The sequence below is a fragment of the Chlamydomonas reinhardtii genome, chromosome 13 (genome assembly GCF_000002595.2).
Source record: "Chlamydomonas reinhardtii strain CC-503 cw92 mt+ chromosome 13, whole genome shotgun sequence".
Taxonomy (NCBI): domain Eukaryota; kingdom Viridiplantae; phylum Chlorophyta; class Chlorophyceae; order Chlamydomonadales; family Chlamydomonadaceae; genus Chlamydomonas; species Chlamydomonas reinhardtii.
Window position 1 is genome coordinate 1823601 of NC_057016.1, and position 21617 is coordinate 1845217.

At 65.6% G+C, this 21617-nt stretch overlaps 2 protein-coding genes across 2 annotated transcripts; one reads left to right on the top strand and one right to left on the bottom strand.

Moving 5' to 3' along the window:
• The first annotated feature begins 87 nt into the window (after positions 1 to 87).
• CHLRE_13g575200v5 (uncharacterized protein) lies at positions 88 to 6594 on the top strand. Its single transcript, XM_043069443.1, has 9 exons — positions 88 to 379; positions 624 to 953; positions 1104 to 1134; positions 1649 to 1808; positions 2075 to 2189; positions 2321 to 2529; positions 2642 to 2758; positions 2963 to 3128; positions 3343 to 6594. Exons 2-9 carry the CDS (start codon positions 701 to 703, stop codon positions 5925 to 5927), a joined length of 3636 nt encoding a protein of 1211 aa, XP_042917418.1. The 5' UTR covers positions 88 to 379; positions 624 to 700; the 3' UTR covers positions 5928 to 6594.
• Positions 6595 to 6780: 186 nt separating this feature from the next.
• Positions 6781 to 21597, bottom strand: CHLRE_13g575250v5 (uncharacterized protein). Its single transcript, XM_043069444.1, has 29 exons — positions 21336 to 21597; positions 21065 to 21208; positions 20693 to 20782; positions 20443 to 20541; positions 20051 to 20348; positions 19765 to 19910; positions 19504 to 19547; positions 19015 to 19287; positions 18489 to 18825; positions 17981 to 18134; positions 17576 to 17724; positions 17128 to 17339; positions 16704 to 16922; positions 16397 to 16505; positions 15311 to 16105; positions 15089 to 15148; positions 13691 to 14761; positions 13333 to 13428; positions 12353 to 13075; positions 11897 to 12080; positions 11425 to 11594; positions 11078 to 11155; positions 10769 to 10835; positions 10105 to 10661; positions 9621 to 9950; positions 9192 to 9500; positions 8700 to 9050; positions 8256 to 8564; positions 6781 to 8109 (listed from the first exon to the last, which is right to left on the bottom strand). Exons 1-29 carry the CDS (start codon positions 21543 to 21545, stop codon positions 7045 to 7047), a joined length of 8649 nt encoding a protein of 2882 aa, XP_042917419.1. The 5' UTR covers positions 21546 to 21597; the 3' UTR covers positions 6781 to 7044.
• Positions 21598 to 21617: the final 20 nt, after the last annotated feature.

Consider the following 21617-nt stretch of genomic DNA (forward strand, 5'->3'; position numbering starts at 1 on the left):
CGACAGCCCGGATCCAGCGGTGCCCGCCAGGCTGAAAGAGCCCGCGGCTTAGCGAGCTCGCATACTAAGCAACGAATTACATTCTTAAGTCACACGTCGGCGCTAGCAAGTTTGCAAACTGCTGTTTGCGCGAGTTTTGGAGCTAGACTCAGTTCGCCCTTTGCACAGCGCAAGATCGTGACCTCGGATGTCCAAGTTGCTTCTTTGAAGAGCACATTGTTGTGGAGCTATGGCCTATCTGGTGGGTCGGCCCGCTTTGTGGTCGCAGCCGCGTAGCATGTCTGATGCGACGGCTTGGTCCTGGTTCTTCAGGACTCGCCGCGTGGCCGGCAATCCAGTCATGGAAATCTGGGCAGCAAGTCTTCAACGCAGTCAACTAGTGAGTAGTGGGCCGAAACCACTTGGCTTCGTGCTTGACACCGCAGCAGGCTCAGCACCGCCTTTTTCGCGAGCGCCGGGCAGCGCCAAGCCCATGGTTTTGCGTCATGCCATGTCGCTTGCACCACGAAAACATGTCAAGGGCAGAAGGGCGCGGTCTAAGGTCCATTGTGCTACACCCCTTGTCAGCTAGTCACGCTTCCCTGACATCCGGCATGTCGCCTTCCACCAACCTGTATGCGTAGGCATTCGGCTCGCGCTGCATGTCAAGAGCATTGATCGACACGGCTCGCGTGTCAAAACGGTGCCGACACATAGCGCAATGGGACGGCGGGGGTTTACTCCTCAAGACCACGACGAGGACGGTCCCACGGTGGTGTCTCCGGAGCATGAGTGGCAAGAGGCACGCCCCATACACGAGCGCATGCTCGACCTACTCCTGCAGCCCAGCCAGTCCTTCAAGACCGACCAGATTCCGAACGTCGCCTCCAGGTTTTCTGCTCAGGAGTGCGCCGTGATCATCAAGAAGGCACGTCTCCTACTCGCTGGAGAGGAATCCCTGCTGTACGTCGCAGGTAGGAGAAGTCACAATCTGGTATTCACGAAGACAGCGACTGCGCGGGGTGTGGGATGTGGGTTTGTTTTGGCATGATTTGGTGATGTGCCAGCAGGCACGCAAAGCCCTTCGTCTTTCGTGAGAGTCGTTTTCTCCCCTGCTCATGCAGCCCCATGCCGCGTGGTGTCAGACCTTCACGGGTGCGTGCAGCAGTTCACAATCCGGTCTTGCAGATGTATGCTGCCGCATTCCGATGATCGATGAGCTGGATAACATGCCGTGCCATCCACTACTGCAACCGTCTACTTGACTGCCGCATCCTCCCTTAATTGCCGCACCCCCCCCTATTAATGCACTTCCTCCGTTCCACCATGCGCGTCGCCGGTGTCCACGTTGGGGACACAGTCAAGTAAGTCGCGTGCTATCGTGCTCGTTCACGCCCATGCCCTACCTTACGCGGCATGCCGCCATGCGTGTCGCCCGTGGCACGCCCCGCCCTCACTGTCCGCGGGCCACGCTTGACCCGCATGCTTACGCCCTCCTTCTGTCGCCGCCCCCCAGTTCGTGGACCTGATGCAAATTATGGGCTGGTGCGGCGCGCCGGACGGAACGTAGGTGTCAAGCCATGCAATGTGTACAAATCTGCAAGCGTTGCCTTGGGCTCAAGCCCTGAACCACACCTAGTACACGTGCGACTGTTCGTGCTGCCCACAGTGTTCCATGGGTGTTTCTGGGCGACTATGTGGACCGCACCCCCTACGGCTTTGAGGTGATGCTGCTGCTGTACTCTCTCAAGATCAAGTGGCCCGATCGCATCTTCCTGCTGCGCGGCAATCACGAGCTTGAGAGCATCAACACCGCTTACGGCTTTAAGGTACGGACCGGTTTGGTGTGTACGCTGGCCTACTGCAAGGGCGGATCGCGTTTGGGCGAACTGCAACGCATATGAACTTTGGTAACGGTGATGGTAAAAGGGGAAAGACGCAAGGGCGCAGCGCCGGAGCAGGGCCAACATGAACGATGTCGGTCAAGTCACTGTACTGTGCCCGGGTGTGGACCTATGCAAGTATGCAACCCACTGTGATACACGCGCTCTTACAACGTTTGCCCAACGTATGCGTCTACTGCATGCTCCCACAGCAAGAGCTGGAAGAAAAGTGGGGATTGCAGTACGGCACGTCGCTGTACAACGCGTTCAATGATTCCTTCGCGTATATGCCGCTGGCGGGCATCGCCATCCCGCCTGGTTACGAGGGTACGTGCCGTATGCTTCCTTCGCCTACATGCCGCGTGTTAACGCGTGCTACTTGTAAACGGCAGCTTTCTCACTCCCCCTCCTCGGTCAAATGTTGCTCATTCGGTCGTCGCATCATCCACCGCACGCAGGCGAGGTGCCCACCTTCATCACCTACGAGGACTCGCGTCAGCAGTCGGACAGCCCGCGCAAACAGCAGATGCAGCTACCGAAGTACATCCCTGATCGCTACCTTATGATGCACGGCGGAATCGGGCGGCTGGAGTGGCTGTCGGAGATCGCGGCCGTGAAGCGGCCGTTGCGCACCGATTACGAGTACGGTGGCGTGCTGACGGACGTGGTGAGTCCTCAACACTGATTTCCAACTAACACTGGCACGCAAGGGAAACTCGACCGGCCAGCTGCGTCGGCAGCACATTTAGGCATTGCGGTGTCCGCGCGCTTGAATGCAGGTGTGGAGTGACCCGGCACCCAATGACGATGACATCGGAATCCTGACCTCCGGCCGTGACTGGAACGCGGGCGGCATAGTACGCTTTGGAGCAGACCGCGTGGAGGAATTCTGCAAAGTACGTCCAGGACCGTGGGATAGGCTAGGGTTACGGGAGGGCGTAGGACGGGATTACGACTGGATCCTTTGGGGTTTTGCCGGCGTACATACGTCGGACAGGTGGCGATGGGCCCATCGGGTCTGAAACGCGTGGGGTAGCAGCGCGCTTCCTCTATATCGGTTGCTCATCACCTGCCGCCGACCCTTTCTCTGTCCCACGCAGCGCAACCACATTACCGCAATCCTGCGCGGCCACGAAATCGTCCAGGAGGGCATGCAGATTGCGTTCGGTGGCCGTTTACTCACGTTCTTCACGGCGCCCAACTATCCCGGCAGGGGAACCAATGATGGTGTCATCCTGAACCTGGCGCTGGTAAAAGACCAAATGAGTGAGTGCCGTATGCATAGATTCATGGGGTGTGTGCGTGCATGCATGTGTACATACCGGACATGCAAAGGGAGAGCACGCGTATGATATGCTTGGCGTGCGTGTTAGCTGTGTTATTTGCGCGTGTGTGTGCCTGAGCCCAACGAATTGGTGCCCCAGCCGCGTCCTGACGGCTTGCCCCTCCGTCCCATCCTCTACTTAACCAATATGTGAAGGCGGCAACACCAACATCGAGGTGCAGCCCATTCGTTTCGAGGCCAACCCGGTGCCTTACGTGCCATCAATAGATGATGACGCGGCCAGCGACCTGACGGAGATGGAGCCCCATGACGATGGTGATTACGAAACGCAGCAGCAGCCTTCTGACGCGGAGCATTTCGAAGAGCAGCCGGATGGGCAGCCGCAGCCGCAGCCTCCTGCTTATGCTGACTTGCACCATCTGGAGGGCGACGAGGCGCCAGCACTATGCTCGGCCGCAGGTGTGGGACAGCAGACCGCCAGCGTCCCTACAGGCACCAGCTGCGATCCAGCGCACTCCGAGAGGTTCTGGAGGAGCACCGGCGCAGCAGCGGCTGCGTGCGGCGGCCCCGCGCCTGCCAACGCCGGGGCCGCAGCTGCGGACACCGCAGCCAATGCGTCTGTCGATGGTTGCGACAATTCTGTGGAGATGGAGGATGGGGGCGATGAGATTGTGTTCTGCCCCAGCGCTACGCACAGCCCTGGGCGGCGCGGCCTCCCCGGCGTAAGCAGAGGCTCTGGCGGAGCAGCGCATGACCTTGCGACGGGCAGCGCAGAGGAGGGCGACATAGAGTCCCGTTGTGGCTCGTCTCCTGTTCTCATGGCGGAAACATTCGGCGCCCTCGACAGTATGCCGCCAACGGGTGCGCGCCTTCACGAGCTGCGAAACCGTTGGGAGCTGCAGAACCAGGGTGCCGGACCGCAGCTGGTAAATGCAGGCATGCAGGGCGCTCAGCATGTACCCGCGCCGCCGCGCGAGTTTCAGCACGCTAAGATAGTCAAGGCTGCACCCCCGCCGCCGCCTGGCTTTGGGCTTGTGACCCGGCCACTGCCTGGCTCTGCGCCTCGCGTTGCGCGCGTTGCGCAGGGCGGCAGCACGGCGGCGCTGGCCACCGAGAACAGCAGCGCTCAAGTCACTGCAGCAGCGACCCCGCCCCTACCTTCTGCTGGCGGTGCCGCAGGCTCTCAGGGCAGCGGCGGACCCAGTGGAGACGAGGACGTCGCCGCCGCGACCAACATCGAGGCAGGTGGCTTCTGGGCAGCACTCGTGGCCGTGGCTTCTCAGCAAGCCACTGAGCGGCCGGTGGCTGCGCCGGTGGCGGTCGCGCGCGGCGAGGCAAGTCCACCGGAGGCCGAGCTGTTCCGAAAGCCGCCGCTGTGCGCTGCCCTGCAGTCCACTTGCTTTGATGACGAGGATCCCTGGGACATGCCGGACACGAGCAACGGGCCCTACGTGCAGCGGCCTTACGACGATGTACCAGCTGATGCGGTGGTGGCTGCCGATGCCGACGGTGACACAAGTGACGTGGACGGCAGCAACACTGGCTTCGGCTCGCCGGTTAACACCGGAGCTTTCGGGTCGCCTGCGACATCGCCCACAGCGGCTCGTATCCATCTCAGTGCACGCCTCGACGGCGTAGCCGCTAGCATCACCGCCGCCGACGTGGCAGTGCCGGTACCTGATGCTGCTGCCGGGTCGCCACCAGCACGGCCCCGTCTACATGCGGCCTTTGCAGTGCCCAGTCCTTCAATGCTGGCGCCACTTCTGATGCAGACGGCAGGCCCAATCTACGATGCTGCTGCAGACGGAGACCAAGCCATGCAGGACATTGACACCCTGCAGCTGCGGAGCGATGGCGAGGACGATACGGCCATGCGTGACGCGGGCGGCAGCATGGACGTGGAGCTCAGCTCAGAGGCTGCCGGCCATGGTGAGCAGCAGGCGGCCTGCAGCTCCCCACCGGAGGCAGGCACCCTGCTGGTGGAAATCATTGCCACCAGCAGCCCCACGACAAGCCCTGACCCTGAAATCTCGAACTGGGGCGCTAGCGGAGCCATCCAGCCTCCCACGGAGCCTCAGCTGCGCGAGGTGCTGGCGCTGGCGCCAGCACAGGGCCAGGCCCTCTCCTTCCCAATCCGTGCGGTCCAGCCTTGCATTGCCATGCTCCCGTTCAATCTGGTGCCGGTTATGGTGGTGCCAGCAAGTCCCCAAGCTGGCGCTGCTATGGTTTCGGGCGCGCGGGCTCAGCCGATGCCCATAGTGACGGGTTCCTGGATTCCCGCAGACGCCGCCGCCGCAGCAGCTGTGGCGGCGGCTGCCAGCATCGGCGGCAGTAACGACGGCTGCAAGCTCATTCCTGTTATGGGGGCCATTGCCACGGCCTCGCTCAGCCCGGGTATCCCAGTCCCGTCCGGTGCACAGAGCGTGCTCAGCGCGGGAGTGGCGGGCCACCCGGCCCGCCCCGCCTCAGACCCGCCGCCGGCTACCGTGCGCGTCCGGCCCGTCAGCATGGGCTCTGCCGGGGCTGCCACCGCCGCAGTTGCTGTCGCCGCTGCTACCACGCCTCCGCGCGCCGGGTCAGGAGCTGTCTCACGGGGCGGTACCGCCTCGCCCAGTGCGCTGCCGCCGACGGGTTCTCCTAAGCCAGTTGCGCGGCGGATTTCAGAGGGTAGCGCAGTCAGTGAGGCGGTGACCCAGCGCGCGGACGAGCCCCGCAGCCCCACACCGCCGCGCATGTGCCGTGAGGCGGGCTTGATCATAACGGACACGGCCAGCGTGTGATAAGGTGACAGTTCACTGCTAGGTGTCGTGCACTGGCCATGGGCATCAGCAATTAAATTCCTGCGAGTGCGAACAGTGCGTGGAAAGCAATGAGAGTGAGTAATGAGCCTGTCGTGCTCGCGTGCGTGGTTCTTGGAAGCAAGAATGGAAGACCACCACATGCTTGACAGGGCGGCGTGTTGGCCTGATACATGACTTGATAACCTGCCCGTACATCTGTCCACATGTGCAATCGCCTGTGGCGTGCCGCTAGAGGCAACCAGTAAGGGTGTAGCACCGTGGTGTAGCACTGAGCAGCCCCGCACGGCGCCGGGGACAGGTAAAGGTGAAGCACAGGACAGTGAGGTTGTAGTGACGTGAATGGCACCGGGTTCATTGGGGGTGTAGCTACAGTGCTGCGTGGACAGCGGACCACGAGAGCAGGGCCGTGAGCCGTAGCCTTTAGTACGTTGCACAGATAGCTGTGCACGGCGGGGTAAGGCTGTGGCCGATGCTGTGGAGCAGTGTGGCGGTTCGGGTCAGCGGACATGTAAAATGCCCAAACGGTTCATGAACCGTCCTAGCTGAGCCCCACGGAGCTTGGTATGGCAGTTGGGCAGAGGAAGCAACTGGGCTGGGTGCGATGTGGCAATGGGACGCCCGTGTGACGGTGTAAGGCACCCCGCCTCACGCACAGACAGCACTCACAGCAGAGCAAGCTGGTTTCTCGGCCTCCACTACCCGCCTCCGTGCCTGAATCCCATAAGCAATCACCCATACTTGTGGCATTAGCGCGCAGTGGCAGCGGCCTTGCGGGCAGGCACGACGACTGCCGCCGACAAGGCGCCACGAGAATGGCAGAGCATGGTATTGGTGCTGCTTGGCTTTACATGACAATAAGAGCCGTTGTGCAGTTGTACGGGGCACGCGAAGCCTCCGCAGGCATAACCGCATACTACCATCCTGCCATTATTGACAAACCCATCACTTCTACAATACCTGATCCGAACCACATCCTCAAACAACATTGCTGGCTGGACAGTACCGTACTGAATAGCAAGATGCCCCAAACCGATTAATAACGTACAGCAAGATGCCACAAACCCACTCACACCGCATTGCAAGATGCCACAAGCGGCTATCGCAGACTCGTTGCGGCGCGCGGCCCTGTTGGCGCGGCACACAGCCCCATCCCGCCGCCCAATGCCGTCAGCATGCCCTGCACAGATGTGCGGATCACAGGGTCGCCGCTGCCTATGCACTCTACCAACACGCCGTACAACGCCGCCACCTGCGGCTGCTCCTTAGCCCACTGCATCTTGCCTGCCAGCACCAGCGGTGCCGTTGCGGCGGCGGGCGGCGGCGCCAACGGTCCACCGCTGGCAATGCCAGGCGCTGCCGCGCTCCGCTGGGCTGCCGGCGCCTGCGCGCCACCACCGCTGCCGTCCGTGGGCAGCCGGCCAAATGACGACTGGCCGAGCAAACCGTTTGCGCTGGGACCGCTGCCTACCGCGGGTGCCGCGCCGCCGGTACCCGCGGCCGCACCCATCGCTGACGACAGGAGCGCTCCTGTGCTGGTATAGGTTCTTGAGAAGAACGAGCCCTGCGACGATGTGGATGCGCGACCCGTGAGGCCGCCGTTGGAGGGCCCCGATGGCAGCACGACATCACCCGCCACCGAGCCCCCCGCGACCGAGCCGCCGCCAGCAGCCACCGGCAGCCCACTGAGAGCGTCGGTGCCATTGCTGCTTCGGCGCGACAGCGCTGGTGGCGTGAGCATACCCGCAGCGAATGGCGCCGGCGGGGCACCAGTACCACTGACGTCCCGAGCCGTGGCTGCAGCCGCGGCCGCAGGCGGCAGGGCCGCCTGCATGCGCACGGCCCGCCCCACGTCAAGCCAGAAGCGCAGGTGCGGCCTCGAAGAAAGCAGCGAGTCGGACACGGCCGGCACGACCTTGAGCTGCTGCAGCAGTTCAATGACGTGAACGGCCTTGTCGTGCAGCGCCGCAACCACGCGTCCGTGCTGGACAGACTGGTGGTGGCTTTGCCGCGGTGACGCCGGTGGCTGCAAGGCGGCAGCGTCTGCTGGTGCTGGCGCGGACGCAGCGTCGGCGGCGCTCCGCGCGCGCTGCTCGGCGCGCGTGTAATCGAGGAGGATGGACTCGCAGCGCGACACGAAGACTGGTAGAGCCAGTTGCGCAACCTGTGAACACAGTGCAGGCCTGCATTTAGCATGTAGTCCAGCGGCACGGCAAGGACCAGGGACCTGGCACTCGCACCCTGCTACCTACGAAGTGCATATTACCCGGCGCACACGCACAGAACGCGCCACTACAGCACCAGCCTCACCTCCATCTGGGACCGCACGCCCGGCAGCTCACGGCCCTCCGCGTCCTGCTGCTCCTGCCCCCGGCTGCACAGCACGTACAGTTTCGCCAGACAAACGTGACTCAGGCGGTTGCCCGGAGTCAGGCCAGACTCGTCGTACGCGATGCCGCCACGACCCGGCAGGGCCCCGGCGGCTGCGTCCGAGGGTGACGGCGGCGGCGGTGGCGCCGCCGCAGCCGCGGCCATGGCTGCCGCGCTAATGCCGGCGGCGGCTGGCGCTGCAAGGGAGGACGCGCCCGCGTCCAGCACCTCCACCAGCGCCCTCCGGACCTGCGTACATTGGAGCAGCCACGTTTAGATGCGCATACCGTACGTTTTACACAGCCTTGCCGCAGACACACACCAATGTACGGGGCCAGGGCTTCTCCTCGGGGGCAATGCACTCATACACACGATCCAACGCACCTCGACTGGCGCGTGCTGGCATGACGACAACACAGTGTCCGACAGGCAGTCCAACACCGCGGCAGTGATCGTAGCATCCGCCGCCACCTGCTCCGCCGACGGTGCCGCCAGCGCCACAAGGCTGCCACCGGTGTCCGAGGTGATGCTGCTGGCGGCGCTGCCGCCGCGGCCCATGTTGGCTGCTGCGGCGGCGGCCGCGGCAATGGCAATGGAGGCGGCTGCGTCCGCGGGCGGCTGCTGCAGCGGCGGCAGGCTTGTGGCAAGGAAGAACATCTGGAAGGCGCGCGCCAGGGCTGGCCACGTGGACTGCGGCACCTGCTGGTGCGGGGACGATGAAGTTGCGCCCACAGCCTGCACATGTGCGACACGACCACACTCAGGGACCGTCAGAATCCGTGGGGTCTTTTGGTCTCACAGCAGAACAATCCGGGGCCCAAGGTGTTCAAGCAGCCCGGCGCCTCCTTTTGTGTCCAGCCCATTGCCGCCCCGCACCTGGCTGCAGATGTTGATGGAGGGCAGGCCAGTTTGCACCACCGTCACGAAGCCCCGCGCCGCCGCCCGCCACAGCTCGTCCAGCGGCTCGCCCGCATCCACCGTCAGCATGACCGACCCGCCCACGCCCCCACCGCCGCCGCCCAGCATGAGCGACGAGCCCGAGCCCGAGCCCGCCGAGGCGGCTGCAGCTGCAGCCTGCTGCTGTTGTTGCTGGATCATAAGGAGCTGTTGCTGCGCCTGCAGGTGGCGGCAAGCCATGCACTCCGACAGAGCCGCCACCAGCAACGGGAACGTGGCCACGCGCACCTGCGGAAACGACCGGGCCCGAAGTTCAGTGCGCGCCGCAACATACTTGCACAGCTACTCGACGACGTGTTGTAGACACCACAAGCCGCAAGACTCGTGCCCCGAAAGCCTAATGCGCACCTGCCATGACACCTGGTCCCGGTACCAGGTGGCCAGCATCTCCGCCACCTTGGCCATCCACTGGGGCGACATGGCCCGAGCCTCCATCGCGTCGTTCGCTGCCGGGATCACCGGGGCGGCCCGCTCCGCGCCTGCCTGCCCTGGCCCCATACCCCCACCGGCGCCGTGCACGCTACCCGCATGCGCAGATGCGTCCCGGCTACCAGGTGCTGTGCTGGCGCTGGCTGCGGAGATGGCAGAGGCGGCGGAGGCGAACGAGTCCAGCGGAGCACCTGCGGCCGCCGCGTCTGCGGCCGCTGCCGCCGCGGCTGCCGCCGTTGCTCTCCGTTGCTACGTGTAGGCAGGTGGCATGTCAGGCTTGTCGCAAGGCTTTCGGACTTGTGCACATGCTATGCAGCTCACAGCCAGCAAGTACTCCAGAAATAAATCCAAGGAGCTGGACACCGCTCCAACAATATGTCCCGACCAGCTATGATGCGCTTACCGCCGCCGCGCACGCCTGCTGCACCGCCGCCTGCTGCATGGAGTACTGCCGGAGGGCCAGGGTGTTGAAGGGCCGCAGCATGTGGCACAGCACGCCCAGCACCTCGGGCCACGCGCCCGCCGCCGTCACGGCGGGCGGCAGCGCCGCCAGCGCGCCCAGTACGGCCTTCTGAATGGGGCCGATGGTGATGAAGTGGATCGCGGACGAATCCTCCGAACCCACTGGGTAGCGAGCGAACCGGTCCAGCCACCCCACGAACATCAGCAGGTGCTCAGGCTCGGCGGGCGGCAAGGAGGCTCCGCCAATGCCGGCTGGTAACGATGCAGAGCTGGGCAGGGAATCGGAGGAGCCGGGGGCGGGGAAGTCGGTGCCGCCAGAGGTGGATGGCACGGCGGAGGAGAACGAGTCAAGCGCGGAGCCGGAGGCTGAGGAGGCGCCCGCTGGTGCGGGCTTGGTGCGGAGCAGCAGCAGCGAGGCGAGGGTGGAGATGCAGGCGAGCAGCTCGGCACGCGCCTGCAGCGGCGCTGACGTGTTTGGCGCCGCCATGGTGGTGACCCCTGTGTGTGCGTGCATGCATGTCAGTCGGCGGGTAAACGGATAGCCAACGCACAGGTCTAGATGCCGTTCGTCCAAAAGCAGGGCCAGCCGAGTACACGGCACTCACCGCGGTCAATGGCGCCCATGGACTGACGCCACATGGTGCGGGTGACCAGCGGCCCGGTGCCATGCGCCTGCGCGAGGTTGCCCAGGTGTGGGGTGCATGTCATCGCTAGGACCACGGCGCACGCGTGTTGGGCTAAACATTTAACCCAGCCCACTGCGGCCTCAGTGACAGCCCTGCCAAAACCGGATACAGCCGGTTGTCTTGACCTGCAGGAGGTGATAAGCGCCCAGGGTGCTTCCCAGCGCTTGCAATATTGTGGCGTTCCCCCAAAGCTGATGCAGCCCCCAGCCCCCAGCCCAGCTGCCTCACCTGCATGATGGTGGTGAGCAGGCTGGTGGCGGCCATGGACACGCCCTTGCGCCCACTGGCCAGCACATCGCCCAGGATCTGCGACGTGGCATGAGTCACAAGACACATACAACACAGGTCAGAAGCTCGGTGTTTGGTAGGTTTCTGGGAGTAATGTATGGCGTTCAGGCGGGCCTACTTCCGTTGTGGTTTTCAGCAACTGCGGCAGCTGGCGCAACACTCCCTGTTTTCCTGGTCTCCCCCTCTCAGCACACATGGCACTGGCATGCACGACGCCCAATCCAATGCGGGCTGCTTGCAACGCCGTCCGCTGCATGGTTTCACCCCGCACCCTGCCGGCACCCCACCTGCATCAGCTCCTCCCAGGCGCGGCCCCACACGTCCAGCCCGCTGAGCAGCGGCAAGTAGGAGCGCAGCACCTTGCCCGCGCCCGCCAGCGCCAGCACCAGCGTCTCGTCCCACTGCTTCTGCTCGCTGTTGCGGCTGTGGTGCACCAGCATCACCACAGAGCGGCCGCCTGAGAGGGCAGGGAAAAACAGGAGCGAGAGAAAGTATAGTGAAATAGCAGTCCAGCTGCCAAGTGAATGACGCTATCGCATGCGGGCATGACATAATTTCATTCACGTCAATAAGTTGCAAGGCACACATATGTCACTACACGCCAAGCAGGCAGGCTTGGCGCCCCCTCTCTTTCCTCCTCCCACCTCCTGCCAACCCGCCCCGCAACCGCATCTACACGCTTTCACCACAACTGAACAAAGCCTTGGGTTCCTGCCCCCTCCCCGCCCCGCCCCCGCCCCCTGCTCTCCTAGGTCTTACCTCGCTCCTTACCCAGCTCCACCGCGGCCGCCTCCTCCCTGCTGCTGGTGGCGCTGACGCGGTGAATGGTGGTCAGCAGGTCGAACAGCAGCTGCCAGAACAGCTCGTGCCAGGTGGCGCTGGGAAACTTGCCGCCGTGGCTGCATACCGCCAGGAACAGCGTGCGCACAGCGGCGTTGCGGGCCTGAGGTGAGCAGGAAGAGAGAGAGAGCAGAAGTGAATTGGCTGGGCTGGGACGCGGGCGGAAGTCGCGGGGCGTGGGCATGGGCGCGTAGAATCCGAAGGCTTGCCAACCTACCCACTCCCGCTACTAAACACCCCACACACAGCGTAACCACCATCGTTACGCCGCAATGTATGCGGGGGCACTGATTTCTGTGTGCACGTGCTGCCCGGGCACAATGCGATCCTGTCCTGGCTCAAGCACCCAGTCCCCGCGGCTCTGTCCCTTCTTACCTCTGGCCGTGGATCCACTGACAGCGACTTGAGCGACCGGAAGGCGATCATGAGCATGGCAATACTCTCCTCCTCGTTCAGGTCGTGGAGGGGGTAGCCGCCCGCAGGCGCCGCACCCGGAAGTGCCGCTACCGTTGGCGCGCCCGCTGCCACAGCGGTGGCGCTGAGACGGCTATGCGCGACCGTTGCAGTCGGCGCCGCTGCGGTAGGGGTGGCTGTGGTAGGGGTGGCTGCGGTAGGGGTGGCTGTGGTAGGGGTGGCTGTGGGTCCGGCATCCGGCGCGGAAACGGAGCCGCCGGGCGAGGCGGAGGCGGGGCGCGAGGGCACCCCCCGCGCAAAGCTCAGCGCGGCGGCGAAGGCAGGCGACATCGGCTTCTCAGCGCTGGCGACCGCGTCAGCAGCACCAGCGCTCGCCGAGAACAGATTGTACGACGTCCCCGATGCCGCAATCGCAACAGGAGCAGAGGCGACCGGTTGCGTTTGCGCGGCGCCCGCGCCGCCGCCACTTGCCGCCGCCGCGGCGGCGGCGGGCGCGGCTGCGGAGGCGGCCGGGGAGGCTGCGGAGGCGGCCGAGGCGGCTGCAGCAGCGGCGGCAGCCGACTGCACCCGGTTGAGGTGCTGCGCGGCGCGGCCCTTGGACAGCGTGCCTCGTGAGCGGGCCAGGTGGTCGGACACGTTCCACAGCATGGTGATGGCGGTCAGTGACACGTTCAGCACCACGTCCTGTCCGCAGTGGAGACAGCAACAGGGGCGGGCACCACGCAAGGCGGGGCAGGTCATGTCAGAACACCAGGACGCCTCCGATGGCGAGGCTGCGGCACCCCAAACGGGACAGCACGGCCGCACGCAGCTTCTGACTCGGCGAGTACCGTAGCTGGCACCAGCATCAAGCGGCCTGTTGCCTCCAACCCGCCAGTCCCCGTCGCCATTCCTCACAAGCCCATCGAGTGCCAGCCCCCACGCCGCCGCCTCCCACCCACCTGCTGCGCGAACTTGGCCACCACGTCCAGCGCCTTGGCCACGTACTCCTTGGGCAGCGACGAAGCCAGGTAATCGGTGGCGAGCAGCTCAACGACCTGCAGGGGGAGAATTCCACGCATAACGACGCGTCAGGCGACGGCGGTGTTCAATTGGCTCAGTGCACAGGGGGAAAAGTGCTGGTAGAGTGAGCGTAGCCCCGCAGGTTTGCAGGAATGTTCATGGCAAGAACAGTGCCTGGATGGCTCCGCCCGTTCCGCAGTTCGCCATGACACGCGTGCCGCACACCCGCCTTCCCAGCCCTTGCTCCGCCTCACCCGCGCCCCCGCCCCCGTCCCTCCCCGCCTCCGTAGCGCTCACCTGAAAGCCCAGCCGCACCTCCTGCGGGTCCTGCCCCGCCCGCGGCACCGCCTCCAGCAGCCGCATCAGCGGCACCCAGCCCCGCGTCAGCCCGTCGCCGTGGTGCTGCAGCACGTGCAGCGCGATGCGCAGCAGCCCGCGCCGCACGTCGGCACTGCGGCCGCCCTCACGGTACAGCGAGTCCAGCGCCACCAGCAGCATGTGCTGCACGTCCTCCGACTGCGCCGCCTGCTGCACGCCGCGTACGGAGGCCGCGGCAGCGCCCGCGGAGGTGGAGCTCGTGGTGGCAGCAGTGGTGGTGGTCGTGGTGGTGGCGGCGGTGATGGTGGTCAGCGTTGCGGTGGGCGCGGCCGCGAGCGCCCCCGGCGCCATGAGCGTGAAGGACGGCGGCGACGCAGCGGCGGAGGACATTAAGCCGCCCACACCGAAGCCCGCGCCGGGGCTGCCTGGACCCGCCGCGGCGGCCGCGTTGCCCAGGCTGATTGCAAAAGGCGTAGCGCCAATTCCTCCGCCAGGCAGCGGCGCGGGCGGCGACGGCGAAGCCAGCTGCGGCGGCATGGGCGGGCGGCCGGTGCCAACACCCACGTCCAGCGACGGCCGTAGGCTGGCGGGCTGGCTGCCACTGCCCGGCATCATCTGCTGCTGCTGCTGCTGCTGCTGCTGGAGCTGCAGCTGCTGCAAGGACGCCGTCAGCGTCGACGTGGCGGGCCCGGTGCCGGCGGCGCTGCTGCCCATCCACTGCGGCGCGTCGCGCGACATCCGCCGCGACGCCCCGCCGCCCGGGCCCTGCACGGGCCCTGGTGAGGACGGGCCCACGCTGCCGGGCAGCTGCAGCGCCGCCTGCTGCGCCGCCAGAGACATGGCGAAGGACGGCAGCGAGGGCGCCAGGAAGGGGGAGCCCCGCCGCCCCGCCGCGTACACACTGTCAACGGCGGTCAGTGTGCCGAAGGGCGTGAGCGCGTCTTCCGGCATGGGCAGGGGCGCGGTGAACTTGTCGGGCACATGCTGCAGCTCGGGGTTGAGCGCGCCGGTGATGGTACGGTCCAGCGCGTCCAGGGCAGCGGTGCGGACCTGCGTTAGCCAGGGCACGAAAGAAAAGAAAGAAAAGAACCGGAGTTTTTACGCGGTGCGCGCGCGTGCGTTTACATTTTGTGGAAGGAGAGCACACAGAGAAAGCGTCAACACTGTGCGTGCAGTCATCGCGCACGCAAGCAGTACGTGGGTCGTACGGTAGTGATACGGGCATGTCCGCATGTCTGTGGACGGTAGTCCAGATGGTGGTGGCATCGCCGAATGATGTAGGCTTGCTGAGCCGGCCTGATGGCCCGAAGCCCCCGGGCTCAAACCGCCGCTGTGCCCACACAAGCGCACCCTTAGCCTCCCTCCGGACCACCGCACCTGGGCGTTGCCGCTGCCCAGCGCCTCCAGCACGTGCGCCAGGAAGATACCCCACAGGTCCTGCATGTGGACGGATGGTGGCTTCAGAACTAAGAAAGGCCAAACGTAACAGGGTCCATTCGTAAATGGACATAAAACTTGTGCACGGCTTTGCATGCTGAAGCGCCCAGCAACCCTGACCGCACAGCAGCCCCGCGCGGCCCCGCCCCGGCCCCTCTTCACCTGCACGCGCCACAGGTTGTGCAGCAGCGTGTCCACCATGCGGTTCAGCGCGCACAGCCGCACCGGGCCCGGACCCGGCGGCGCCAGCAGCCCGCCTGGGCCCACCACTGGCTGCACCATTAGCGGCAGTGGCGCCGCGCCGCCACCCGTCAGCCCCGTGCCGCCCGCTGCGCCGCCGCTGGCCGTGCCCAGCACGCCGCCGCCGGAAGCGGCTGCGCCGCCAGCGGCAGCGGAGACGCCGCTTGCGCCCGACCCCAGTGACGCGGCGCTTGCGCCGCCGGCTCCGCCCGTGCTCAGCATGCCACTGAGGCCCGCCGCCGCCGGGACCAGGCCGCCGCCGCCCCCACCTCCTATCGGTACCCCGCCTGGCACTGCGCTCTGCGCCGCGCCTGCGCCGCCGCCGCCTGCCGCCGCTGCACCGCCAGCGGCGGCCAGCAGCCCCATGCCCGCCAGCGTGCGGTGCGAGATGTCGCTCAGCGCCCCCAGCAGCGACACCACCGCCTCGGGGCTCATGTGGTGCGTGTTCTCAAACAGCTGGTCGGCGGCCGAGGCCAGGATGCGCAGCTCACGCTGCGCGCTGGTAGCGCCGTCCTCGTCGTCGCCGTCGGGGCCCGCCATCGCGGCGGCGGCGGCGGAGGGCAGCGGCACCACGCCGCCGGGCGCGGCGGAGGGCCCGGGCGTCATGCCGCCGCCGGGCCCAGAGGCGCCCCCGCCGCCGCCGGGCACGCTGCTGCCCGGCACGCCGACGCCGGTGAAGGCGGGCTGTAGGCCCACCGCCATCTCGCCCTCCGTCTCCTGCGTCCAGCCAATAAGACGTGCAAAATCACAAAGGTTCAGGTCGACAATGAGGATGTCAAATCGTGCTTGGATCGCATTCCTACTCCCGGCCCCATCAACCGGCACCTGCTCTCGCTTCCAAACAGCCCAGCCCACCATAACACAGAAGCGCACGAAATACCAGCACTCCGCCTACTGCCCTGCCCTGCCCTGCCCGACCTGCCCGCCACCTCCATGCTTGCGCTCTGATACTGCACTGAAGGTGCCATACTCGCCATCCCCCTCCCCTCCCCTCCCCTCCGGCCCCACCATGAGGTAGGCGGCGGTTGTGGTGTGCGGTGAGGCCAGGATGCGGTCCAGGGCGTTCACGGCGTCCACCACATATAGCCAGCCGCTACTGCCCAGCGCGTCAGCCAGCCTGTGGTGATGCCAGGCCGCACAGAGGCACAAAGAAATTAGCAAGCAATAAGCAGCGAACTGGCCGACCCCAAAGATGTTAGCAGAAAACACGCGTTTCCGACCCACGTTTGCCAGGCTGTGTCCTTGCTCGCTTTTGCCTTGCTCTCATGACGACGTTACGCTTTATGCCAACTAGATTGCTTGCTCGGTGCCTTGCCTGTGCGCCAGGTTGAACAGCGACCGCAGCGCCGCGATGTTGCGTGGCGTCAGCACCACCCGCAGCGGCGGCCCTGAGGCAGCCGAGGGCCCACCGGCGGAGATTCCGCCGCCGCGGTCATTGAGGATGGCGGTGAGGAAGCCGGGCGGCAGCGGGGCGAGCGTGAAGGCGGCGGGGGTTGCCGAGGGCGGCGCAACGGAGGAGGTCCGGCGGTTGGGCCTGCAGACGGCGCGGCCGGTTCGGGCCAGGTCAGCGGCGCGCCGCAAAGCAGTGCGACTTTTCCACTTGGCTAACCTAGACTCCCAGAACCAAGAACCCCAGCCATTGCAAGCCTAACTCCCAATCACCACCACATCACCACCACATCATCGAAGACAAGCTAGCCTACGGCAGACACCACAATCACAACCAAGCCGTGGCTCACACATGCGCGCTGCGGTCCTCGCCACCGCCGCCGCCAGCGCCGCCGCCGCCGCCGGCCCCCGGCAGCGGCGCCACGTTCACGCCGGTTGCCGCCGCCACCATGGAGCCCATGTCCTCCTCCCCGGGCGGCAGCAGCGCGTGTGTGCACAGCCGTGCCAACAGGCAGTCGCGCGCGCGGCCCTCGCCCAGCGCGCCCGCACAGTAGGTCATGGTCTGGCAAAACAGTGTGGCGGCGGAAAAGGTGTGAGCGGCGTCGCCTGCAACCCCGCCGCAGCGCAGCCTGCGTCGCTGCCGGTCGCAGCCGTGGCTTGAACCACACCCACAGCAGTACACGAGCTCCCCGGCATAGGCCGGGCGTCGCTGCACCTCGTATGCCCGTGCCTACCTACGACCCCGCTGTAGCCGAAACCGCTGAACTCAGCCTGCTGTTCCCAACGCCTGCGCCTCACCTGCAGCGCCCGCACCAGCAGCTGAACCAGCACGTCATGCCGCGCCGCCCGCAGCAGCGTGTCAGCCACCGCCAGCCCCGCCGGCCACAGAAGCCGCACCAGGCCGGCCACGGCGGCGCAGCGCACGTCGGGCGTGTCCCGCATCACCACTGCGGTGTCGGTACGGCAACAGCACACGCAAACAGGCTCAGACAATTACGAGATCGCAGCGCGTACGGGCTAGTAAAGAGACGGCGTGGGCTCATCAAGCACCGGCACATGCCAGCCATTTTCCGTGAGGTGCCAGTAGCCCGTGCGCCCGTGCCCCTGCCCCTACAGCCCTGCCTAACTCCCATGTCGCCCACTGCGCAATCGGCCGTGCCGAAGACAACGGCCCCGGGCCCCAACCCGTACAACCCGACTCACGCTTGGGCGAGGGCATGCCGGGCTCCGCCGGCACCACCACCACGTCTGCCAGCGCCTCCGTGGCCGCCACCACCCCCAGCACACACTCCAGCCCCAGGTGCGCTATGACCACCTCGCTGCCCTGGGCCAGGTGCACACCAAACGCCTCCGTCTCCTACGTCAGGAAGGGAGGCGGGTGGGCGGGCGGACAGGCGGACAGGCGGGCGGGTAGGTGGGCTAGATGAGCGCAGCAGGGCGGGTGTCGTCGGCAGCCTGTGAGGCAAGCCAAGCCTGCGCCCTGTGTATCCTTTGCCGCTGTGCCTCAGCATGCCGCGATGCTTTTCCTGTGCGACCAGCAGCGCACATTCCCCTGACTTCTGCGCCTGATCCCGGCCCCCCGGTGGGACGTACTCGCTGAGCTCGGGCATATAGCCAACCCCCCAATGGGTTTCGGCCACTCCGTCTTGCACGGGCGGCTACCCCGCTCCCGACCCGGTCCATCCTGCTCCTCCCAGCCCACGCCCCGCACCTGCACCGCGTCGCGCGCGCCCATGGCCCTCTGCAGGTACAGGTTGCCCAGCGCGCCCACCACGTCGTCGTCGGGGCTGTCCGAGGCCGTGCGCACGTACCACATCAGCGCCTCCTGCAGGCAGCGGATGACCACAGGCAGCGGCCCGCCGCTTCCACCAGCGGCCGCGTCGGCGCCTGCGGCGCCGCTGGCAGTGCTAGTGCCAGTTGCTTCGCCGGATACGCTGGGCGCCGGTGAGGATGTGGTCAGGCTGCGCTGGCTGTTGGAGGCGCTGCCCAGGCCGCCGGTGCTCCCAGGCTTTTCGCCGGCGAGCTGCGGAGCCGGAAGGTGGTACATCCTGCAGCAGCGGCGGTGAAGTCAGGGTGCCGCGGGCCCGGGCACGCGTTATGACTTACCACCTTACCACCTCGACCCTAAACACCAACAGCGCCTTCCATAACACAATGCCAGCTTCACCTCACTGCAACCACCCACCCACCCACCCACCCACCCACCCAGCCCCCAGGCGCCTGCCCGCACGCCCCACCTGTACAGCAGGTACGGGTCGCTGACCAGCGGCCGTAGCGCCTGCAGCGCCATGAAGCGCTGCCAACGCGAAGACACGCCGCCTCCTCCCCCTCCTCCTCCACCACCGCCTCCGCCCGCCCGCCCCAATGCCACCACGCTGCCTGCGGTCTCCGCCAGCCTCGCCACCAGCACAGACACCGCCTCTGGCGCCAGGTCGTGGTGGCGGCGCACCAGTGCGGCGGCGCAGCGCACCACCAGCCGGCAGTCGCCCGCCAGGTTCTCATCCACACCCCTGCCAGGTCACAGGAGGAAAGTATGTGTGCTAAAGAGCACAAGGAAGACAAGAGGTGCCGCAGCTGCGTCAGGGCCTCGCACCCCGCAATGGATGGAGCGGTCCCGGGACTGTGTCGCCAATACACCAGCCTAGTACGACACGAGTAGTTGGGTCCCCCAGCCCAGCCCACCCCAGCCCAGCCTCAGTGCTCGGGGACTGCGCCTGGGCACTCACTTGCGGCACGCCCGGTCCAGGCGCACCACCAGCAGCGGCGCCACCTGCGACGGAAGCAGCCGCATCAGCCATTGTACCGGCACACACCGGCAACCCCACCTGGAGCTGCAACCACCTCATGGAGAGGAACCCTGTCCTTGTAGCCCACGCCTCAGCCGCACAACCCATCAACCTCCCACTCTTGCCTCCTTTACAACAGACTTCTCTCCCATACGCTTGCCCGCCCTTCCCGCTGCCTTCCTCGCCGCTATGCCCGCACACCTTGTGCCGCACCACCCGCGCCAGTGCCGCCAGCCTGTGTATGGCTCCGGCCCGCTGCAGCAGCACGCCCTCTAGCATTTCGTACAGGAAGGTGTCGTCGGGCCGGGGCGCCTTGGGCGGCAGCTGAATCCAGCCCACCTCTTTGTCTGCGGGGACATGATTGGCGCGGCTAAGACACAGGGGCATACATGCGCTCATACAGCCGTACCCTGAAGCGCATAGCCAATCCCACCTCTACTCTACACCTAACCCGTCCTGGCATCCTGCAGACCTTGCCCCTCCGTACCTTCCCCCAGCCAGCCCATCATCTCCTCCAGCAGCAACACCGGCACTGTCTCCCGCCCCACCGCTAGACCAGCCTCCCCGCCACTGCCAGTGGCGCCGCCGGCCTTCAGCGGCGTGCCGGCGGCGCTGTTGCTGGTGATAACCGCATAGCCGCCGCTGCTGCGTGTGATGGGCGTCGAGGCGGACGCGGCGATGGGTGAGAGGCTTGCGCTGGGCGAGCCCAGCACGGGGGAGAAGGAGGCCGACACGGTGGTGCGGGTGGGACGCATCACGCTGTGGTCAAACACCAGCGCCACAGCCTGCAGTTGCATCAGCGCAATAAAAGATTTATCAAGTCAATGTTGCAGGGTACAAGGGAATTATGCTGTTTGCCTTCGGTCCATATGTGCCTACCTGTCGAATGGTGGCCGCAGCGGTGCTCTGCACGGCCTGGTTGGATTTGTTGGTGACGTATAACCGGAAGATGACGGACAGCAGCTGCTGCACACCATCCTGCGCAATTGTTAGCATACGTGGCACAGGTCAGAGCGTCGGCTGGGTGCCATGAGCGCGTCGCTCACAGCGGCTCCATGAGTCTGGGCCAGCGGTTTAGCATTCCAGGGTGCAGCCCAGAGCCCCGCAAGCACCACCGGTCAAACCGTACCTGCTCATCCGCGAAGCTGGAGCTCTGGATGATGGTCAGGCTGGCCTGCAGGATCCTCAGCTTCACATTTTCGTCGTTCAGCTTCTCAGCCTGTAAAGTGTCAATCAGGTGGCAGTTCTGGTCAGGGGCTGCATCCGCCTTGAGCCGCCCAGGGCGCGTCAGCCTTCACCCCGCATGAGGTTGGGGGCTGTTGGACTGTCCGCCCGTGGCCGTGGGTCTTGCCCCTGTGCCACTACAGCAACCCCCCTGACTGTTACAGGGCTCCATTCCGCCAGGCAACACCCGGCCCCACTCAGGTCGCGTAAACCCGGCGGCAGGAATGTTTCCCCACATCAACGGGCGCCAAAACCCCACACCCGGGGCTATGCTCACCGCCTGGAACGCCCGGATGATTTCCAGGCGCCCCTGTATGGAAACTGCGTCATTCGCAAGCAGCTTTTGGAAGGCGCTGAGCCCAATGCAAGCCAGTTTCGGGTACTTGGTCTCACACGCCCGCGCGAACGGCGTGAGAATCTCCTGCAGTAGCAAAACAAATTCTCTAGTTGAGGGCCGCAAAAGCAGGTGTTCCAGTGCCTCGCGACTGATCGCAGCTCCCCGGAACCAGGAAGCTACGCCAACCAAATGTACGCTTGGAAACACTTACCAGTGCCTGCTGCACGCCAACTAGCCCTGTTTGCCGCTCCCCCACGTCGCGGACTTTGCGCGTGGCACGCTCGGTGGCATCCTTCAGCGCGGGCAGCTCGCTATGGTGCAGCATGCCCATAAGGTTTCCCATCATCGACTCCGCTTTCTTGGCCTCCGCGGCCAATAAGCGGAGGTCGGTCTCGACCACCGAAAGAAGAATTTCTTGCATTCTTCTTCTTGTCTTGCGCCGAACTGCCTAGGTAACAATAATCTCTCACCCCATTCGTATGCAAATAATGTA